This window comes from Natrix helvetica (assembly GCF_964273705.1).
Source record: "Natrix helvetica genome assembly, chromosome: 3".
Taxonomy (NCBI): domain Eukaryota; kingdom Metazoa; phylum Chordata; class Lepidosauria; order Squamata; family Natricidae; genus Natrix; species Natrix helvetica.
The window spans coordinates 122,039,625-122,048,155 of NC_138549.1; the positions used below are offsets into that span (position 1 = coordinate 122,039,625).

Genomic DNA, 8,531 nt, shown 5'->3' on the forward strand with positions numbered 1-8,531 from the left:
GTACAGTTGAAGACCCACCTCTTTCAATCATCCGGCCTGGCTCAACCGTAATCTTTTCATATTCCTCCTGACTGTCTTTTTTAAATTTTAAAATTTTTATTGTATATTGGATTTTTTATTAGACGGGGCATGTTAATGGTTTTAATTTGTCTTAATGTTTTAATCTATTACCTCCTCCGTGCATGTATGTCTTTGTATATATGTATGTTTATATATGTCTTAGTGTACGCCGCCCCGAGTCCTGCCCGGAAAGGGAGCGGCTAATAAATCCAAATTTATTATTATTATTATTAGTATGGGCATAACGGTGCCTGCTGGGAGCACAGATACCGTTCGGGTATGGTGCTCCGGAGGGCCCGGCCGCCCATCTGCCCACTCTTCTTACAGCTATTTGAGCCAATCATGGCTTTCGCGCATGTAGGATATGGCGCCTGCACGGTGCTCCACAGAGCAGCTGGAGTGTCGTGAGTGGTAAGTATGTATGCGCGCACTGCACGCTTGCTGCGCGCGTTCATGTGGTGGATGCTGGGCCCCGTTGCAGCGTACCGGTTGCAACGTGATCTGGAATCCACCATTGGTTGCCAAGCATCTGAATTTTGATCACATGACCATTGGGATGCTGCAACAGTCATGTGAAAAACAGTCATAAGCATTTTTTTTAGTGCCATTATAACTTTGAATGATCACTAAACAAAATGTAGTAAGTTGAGGACTACCTATACAAATATAGAGAAAAATGGGTAATATATCAAGACTTGCTAACACAGGTATTTTATGTTTCTCTTTTACTGAAACAGTAACTGAATAGCCGAGTTAACAGTAACGGTTTATTCTGCTCAAGATACAATGTAACAAACTTAACGACTCTCCGTCTGACAGCCCTTTTATAGCTGAGCTGTCAGACAGTTAACCAATAGGCTTGTTTAACTTTCCCCTCGAGCCTGCACGGACACAGGAGACAATCACTGGACACAACAAGGTAGGAGAATTTAAGACAAAGTCAAGAAAAGAAACGACAGCAGAGAATATACTTTCCAATGGTTTTCATGTGCACAATTAAGAAAAATATGTAATATAGGTTGACCGAATTGGAAACTGAATTATTCACAAATGATGAACATGTGATTTAAAAAGTGTACAAGCTTTTATTAAGGTTTGAAACCGAGAAAGAGCAAGCTAAGTATTACAATTACATGATAAAAAGGATTGTGAATTTTGGTTATACAAACGGATACACAGAAGAGAATGTAGATAAATGGAGTAACATTCACATTTTGTTATAATTGAAGAGAAGTTTTTTTTAAATAAAACTTTATTATTGATATATGACACCAAGGGAAACGATCAAAGCTATATCGGTACCTCAATCAATGTTAGAAATGCTAGAAGCATGAAGGGACATTTTATTAAGCATGGTGGATTTATGAAAAATCTAGAAAATTCTGGATACAAATGCATACAATGATATAAAAAGTCAGAAAAGTTAATACCGAAAAATATTGAGAAAAAAACAGGTGTTTTCTTGTTGGAATTTATAGACGCTAGAAAAATTCACGGAAGACTAATTTCACACCTGGTTATTCCAGCAAGGCTATTATCTGCACAACAGGGGAGGAATACTGAAATTCCCACAATGGAGAAATGAGTTGTGAAAATGTTAGAATTGTCAGAAATTTCAAAACTGATCTGTTTAGTCAGAATAAAACAATAAGTACTTAAAAAAAAGACTGGAAGCATTTTATTGATTTTTTTTTTTTTGCTGAAAACAAAGTAAAGTGATGATGTATGGATTTAATTATTGGAAAAGACTAAAAGGGTTGAGGGATTTTTGTAATTTTGGAGGAGGCTGGAATTGTTAATTTCTATTGCAAAGGTTGGAAATCATTCATTTTTTCCTACTTTTAGTTTTTTTATCTTTTCTTTTTTGTTCGCTTTCTGCTCTTTTTATCTTCACTTCTTTTTTTCTTTGCAACTCGTCTTGTATTGCTCGGAAAACTCTTTCATAAACTTTTTTTTAAAAAACAACAACAACAAATACCTAGAATACCACACAGGAACTATGAGAAATCAATTAACATTCTTTTAATCTTTGCAGGAAATTTTAAAAGCAAATCCACTTTTATCAAATTGAATGAGAACTGCTGGAGAAAAAAAAGCTGCTGAAGAATTTGTGTTCATGGCACTATTGGTGGTAATAAAATTATTGTTGGGCAACTTCAAGGTTTGTAGGGGACGGAGTACCAGAACCTGGGGTAAAATTAAAAGAGCCAAGAATCTCTACATTGCCACAAGCAAACTAAGTCCAACAAACTAAGTCTCCCTCCCCCTTGAATTCTGTTGGCTCTTATCTAACTCCTGTTAGGTGCTAACTATTAGTCGAGAATACTCCTGTGCATAGGCATGAGTAGCAATAAATCAATTTAATTGGACTTTCACAGTGTGTACCTGATCTTTCACACCTGACAAGGTTGTCTTCCAATGGTTCTCTTTGATAAATTATGTCGGATTGAAGAGAGCTAATCATGTTATTAATGATGGACCACTACGATGTCTGACTGTGAAGAAGTTAATTCACAGAAGGACATTTTTTCCATTGATTTTTTTCATGTTTTGCTTTTAATTACCATGGACTTTGAATGCTTTCTCCATTGGGTCAATCTCTTGTCTATGTATGGTGTATGGTTTTCTCCTTGGTAATTTCTTGATTATGGCATTTTTTTCTGCTTGTTTGTCTGGTGTTAATCTATGCTTATTGGAGGGGATAAGATCTGGTGATTTTTGTTTCCTTCTTAACTTTTTTATTATTTCTTTTGAATGGAGTGTGATTTCTCTGTGTCTATTGATGGCTGATTTGTCTCAATGTCAAGCTTTAAGGAATCTAGCCTTTTGGATTTAGCTTCATCTGGGATGCCCACAGTTCCCCAGTTAAACTACGGTTGAGTCTGTCCAAGTATTGTGAAGTTAAAGAGTTTTCATTATGTCTTCTGGTTGCTGTTTGGATGCACAGTGCTTGTCTTCTGCTTCTCTACCCTACATAGTGGTTACTACAGTTCTTGTTGTAGGTAACTCTTGGTTTTTGTTTTTGGGCTACTGGGTTTTTTGGCTTACGTAAGACATTTTGGAGGGTTTTAGATGGTTTGTATGCTGCAGTAATGCCATGTAGTTGCAATAGTTTGTGCTTCTTTCTGATGTATGGTAGCATTATCTATTTCATAGCTTGTGTTGGTTGTGCTGTAGTGGTTGAGTGATCAGGCATTTTTTAAAATAAAGTTGTGAGAGTATCCATTTTGTTGGCAGATGTTGTACAGGGGATCTGTTTTTTTCTTGTGTTCTAAGTTGCTGCAGTACATTTGTACTTATCTGAATAATATACTTACGCTCCTCTTGTAGGAGGTCATCACAAACTGTAACAAACTTTGACTGTAACATTGCATTGCTAGGAGTTATAGCCTAACATTTCTGGAGGAAACCAGGTTGGGAAAGGCTTCTGTATTATTATAACAATATTAAATAAAGGAGGGGGAGGGGAAAAAACCTCAGAAGCCACCAAGATTTATATGTGTCTTTCCCTTTACAATTAATCAGAATAACAATAACAATTAATTACAGCTCACATGTACAAAACATCTCCCAGCCTTCCTTCCACACCTACATGTATGATTCATGGTGACTTGGAAGGCATCATCCTACATCCCACAGTAATAACCATGAATGTCACATGAGGACAGGAAATGAAGGCTCTCACTCTACCTAACTGAACCCTGGATGAAACAAGAATTCTGTTGATGGCTTAAGTACCTTTGATGTCCTACTCAAATTTAAGCACCTCCATTTTCAGGCAAGTCCACCAAATGAGCCCCCCAGGAAGGCAAGACTCTAAGGCTTTGGAAAAGAAAGAGCAGGCATAACACCCCTCATCGATACTCTTGTGAAGTGCCACACTAAGATTCACAAAGAGGGCCACACCTTTTGAGTCATTGTTACTAAGTACTTCCTGCAACAACTTAGCCTTCCACTGGAGCTTCCTGCTGCTCTTGACTGACTTTTTCAATGAAGAAATAGTTTGGTCTGAAGGTGTTAAGATTGTAGGATGGAAGTTATCAGTTATGCATTAAACAACAGGTGGCTAAATAGTGAGGGAGATTTCCCTACTCCCAAATGATGTATAATGCATCTGCAGTACTATGCTCTCCTCTTGACATTCTTGGAAAGCAAGGTAGAATAATAACTAAAAATACATTTGCAACGAAACTTAAATAAGATTAACAGCATTTACTAGAACACATCCCTGTGCTTTCACCACTTGATAAATTTGATCAAGATCTGCTAATTTATTTTGTAAAATACAGTCCTTCCTTCCTTCCTTCCTTCCTTCCTTCCTTCCTTCCTTCCTTCCTTCCTTCCTTCCTTCCTTCCTTCCTTTCCAGCATTATCTTTCTATAGGAGTAGCTTGGTCCTAACCTGGTGAAAATTACAGTATAACATTGATAATGAAGATATCAGACTGGTTTTTTAAAACGTGGATGTTAACACCCTGACAATGATACTATGGGGAAATGATACTAATGTATACAGTTGAAATTACCATTCAAATAAATTCAGGAATATCCAGTTAAATAAATAATAGTCATAGAATATTTACCAATTGAGAAATAATTACCAATTTTGTCTAAATTCTCTTAGCCAAATCATACATTCTCATGAGTCCAGTAATGACTACTAGAGTAGTTTCTAATCAAAATACTCTCTGAGCTTCTAGGAGGTGTCTGTGTTTCCTGTAGGATAAAGAGATGGATGATTTCTCAAGGAATACTTAATAAAAATATTTCTAATATATTCAGTTACAGTATTTCCACACTGCGGGCTTAAGCTCCTGTGTATAAAATAGGCTAGAAATGAAGCTGGATAAGAAATCCCTTTCTGAACTTCAATTTTCTTCTCTGCTTTGGCCATGGCAGTGGCCTGAGTTTCTGATTAGGTTTTGTTTACCACAGCTCCTGCTTGGTGGACCCCAACCCCCAATCTTCTTTTTCATACTTGTAAAGCAAGTACCAACATCCTTCTTTGAGTCTTTGAGAATAGTGGTTTCCTTTGTTAGAATGTTTGTACGAAGTCCCCTCTGTTGATTCTCTTCGTACTTGATACTTTTCTGACTGGTACATCCACCAGTGGGGAAGGAAAGAAGGAAGGACGGAAGGAAGGAAGGAAGGAAGGAAGGAAGGAAGGAAGGAAGGAAGGACCATTTCCCATGGCTCAATCAGTGACCATTTCTCATGGCTCAATCAGTGACCATTTCTCATGGCTCAATCAGTGAACATTTACAAAGTTGAACCTTTCACTTTTGATCAATGAAACAATCAACTAACAGGTTTGTTTTAATTATGTAGCCACAAGGCTCACGTCCTCTTGGACTTGGTTTTTTTCCCACCAAATTGTTGCGATGCAATTACAACACAAGCAAGCAGGTGAGCAGAGTGGAAACCAGGGGAAGAGGTAGGCACAAAAAACCTAAAGCAAACCTGAAAAAGTTTGCCACACCGCTGGTCCACTGGTGAAACCAAGAAGCAAACAGGTTCATAAACTTAGATCCATTCAGAAGAGGTCAGGCATTCTGGCTTTTCCTTTTCTTTCTAGTATTTTCCCATGAGTTCAGGGTTTTCAGATCAACCAAGAGTTGATTCCAGAACAAAGTGCCAACTGGAAGGGAAGGGGGCAACTGGAAGGGAGAGGCTTTCCCACCGTTGCTCATGATAGCTAAATTGGAGTGGAGATCTTTCTCTAATCAGAAATGAAGCACGGCATTAGGAAAAAACATTATTTTTGGTTCATGACAGGAAAAGTGGGTACAGTCGGTCTTCCTGGTGGGCTGGGGGTGGATAGAAGTTGTCATCAGAGAAACGGTTAGTAGGACAACCTGGTCATACAGATTAACCTTAATTGCTGGGCATGCTGAGAAAGAGGGTGGAACTGGATCCTGCCAAGCAAGTTTGGGCCAGACATATTTGTTGCTAATAAGCTAAGGTGATAATTTGCAACCTTTTCAAATCACCTTCTTCAGAATGATAAGGTAATGCTCAGGAATGTTCTGGAAGAGCAGTGGTACTAATTTGAAGCCATGAGCATGTCTGTTCCCTGGCTGAGGAAATGCCATTCAAGCTGGGGACAAAGAATTAAAAAAAAAAACAGGGAGGAAAAAAGACAGAGACAGAATGTGTTATTTGTAGAAATATATTATATTGCAGCTCTCTACTATGCTTAAATTTTATAAATAGCCCCATTCCAAAATAATTTCTGCTTATCTAAGCACCAAAATCTCCCTTCTCATTGAGGCGTGCATAATTTACATATATTATTCCTACTACATTAAATTAGTTTATTTAATACAGCATTTAAAGAAAAGGGTTCAGACCCCAATTTGCAAACTTAACTCTCATCCATTAGTTACTCTTCCCTCATAAGTAATTTATATTTTTATAACCAACAAATGTGAACATTCATCTAGATTCCTGTGACTTGTAGGCAGGCCACGATTTTGGAAAAGATAAAGTAGACCTTATCTCATCCATTGTTTTTCAATTGATCATTATCATTTCAGGAAAACAGCTTCCTTCCTTTCCCGATGTCAATTTTAAATAACCAAACAAAACCACCCACCCACCATGGAGCCCAGCAAATTACCTAAACTAGTGTTTTTCAATCTCCGTAACTTTAAAGATACGTGGACTTCAACCTCCAGAATTCCCCAGCCAGCATCAAAGCCCACACATCTTAAAACTGCTGAGATTGAGAATCACTTGTCTAAACACTCAAATCTTCTTGAGATTCAAACTAGCATACAAAAAAAATCACTGACAGCATGAGATGAGCAGCTGGTTCCAAATCCCTTAGGAGTGGGTAACTTAACAATATCCACAACCAAGATGTTCCCAGTCTTTGTGAACCACGGCTTCAAGTGTTCACAAGCAGATGCTAAAGACAAATGTGTGCATATGGTATTACTAGCTAACACAACGCTACATGAATATGCACTCAGAATTCTGCCAGAGTTTCCCCAATAGTATTTGGTGATGTTTAACAATACGAAGTGAGCTCTCATTCCCCTTCATATCATCCCTGCCTGGCTTTCATTGTCAGGCATATTTGTGCTTACACTGTTAGGCCAAATGGAGGGAATTTGACCTGGCAGGTCCAGACCTGGTACAAACCTTGGCATGATGGCATTGTAGGTATGCTATTCACAGGCCAGCTTCCCATCGAAGCTTGAGAGGGCAATGGCAAAAGCCTGCACAGCACAAAGTGGGTAGTTGTAGTCCATGGTAAAAACATCATCCGCTACTCGGCCAAACTGCAAGACGATGTACTCAGCTGCAGGAAAGAAAGATGACACCATCGGGTGAGAAGATAAAAAGTTCACCATGGAAACTTTTGGTCCTGTATAGAATGCATGACAGGACAACACTGAACAAAGGTGAATGGAGGTGGATTACTACCCTGTTTCCCACAAAATAAGCCCAATCAGGCTTTTGAACGCATGCGCTAAAATAAGCCCTCCCCTGAAAATAAGCCCTCCCTGAAAATATTGCAACACAGCAGCAGTCATGAAGTGTCCACACTCGCCTCAAAAATAGTAAGATTTTCCCGAAAATAAGGCCAAGTGCTTATTGGGGGGGGGGGTGTCAAAAGAAAATAAGACCCTGTCTTATTTTTGGGGAAACACATTATTAATAAAGGTGACCAAGGAGATGTTTTCCCCTCCTCTTTTTTTTCTGTTTTATCTTTATTCGGTTAAAAGGAAAGGCATAAGAGAGTTTGGGAGCATGGATGTCCACAGAGCATGGTCAGAAAAGTCAGGATGGCACCTGCAACAGTGCAACTAAATCTCTACCTGGTTTTTTTATGTGTGTCATAGAGCTGTGATCACAAGTCATGATTGGCATCTAAACTTTTCTTGACCACACCCTACAGATACCTTTGGCATGGGAGAATCCTGGATACAGACTCTTATGCCACTATGTACGTTCTGCAATATCCAGCCCAAAGAGATTGGCAGCAAACCCATATGAGGTAAATACTGTCATTAGATAATTTGCACAGCAATCAGTTGCACTGAAAAAAAAGTCTTCTAATCTGAGACGGGGAAAAGAATTTGGGGAAATAAAGCTAAGTCTGTGACCTATTGCCTAAGAGAGGAGGAGGATACAATAGAAAGAGCAATTCCCAGAGCAATAAAAAGAGTTGAATGAAACTCCCATTCTCCCACAATACACATACCTCATCAACAGCCTTGCTGAGTTTCTGGACTGTGACACTCAATTTAAAAGTAAGATGATTATTATAACATAAGTGCTACAATTGTCAAGACACTGTAATCTGAAACTGATTGCCGTATATTGTCCCTCAAAAGAGTATTTGGCTTGTAGTCCGGAATGTAATGCTTCTGAGTGGAAATCTTCTAGCATTACAAATACACAAGCATTGCACAGCGATTTCACCTTCTCCACATTTATGAATAATAGAGTAAGGAAGATTAC

The 8,531-nt window shown here is 38.6% G+C and overlaps 1 protein-coding gene across 1 annotated transcript in view; it reads right to left on the minus strand.

The window, feature by feature from the left end:
- Window positions 1-5,492: 5,492 nt before the first annotated feature.
- TULP1 (TUB like protein 1) overlaps window positions 5,493-8,531 on the minus strand; it is a 38,393-nt gene continuing 35,354 nt past the window's right edge. Inside the window, exons 10-11 of the mRNA XM_081947065.1 lie at window positions 7,206-7,365; window positions 5,493-6,156 (exon numbers count right to left, since the gene is read on the minus strand). Coding sequence (XP_081803191.1) covers window positions 7,232-7,365 — 134 coding nt within the window. The 3' untranslated portion in view covers window positions 5,493-6,156; window positions 7,206-7,231. The remainder of the gene's footprint in view (window positions 6,157-7,205; window positions 7,366-8,531) is intronic.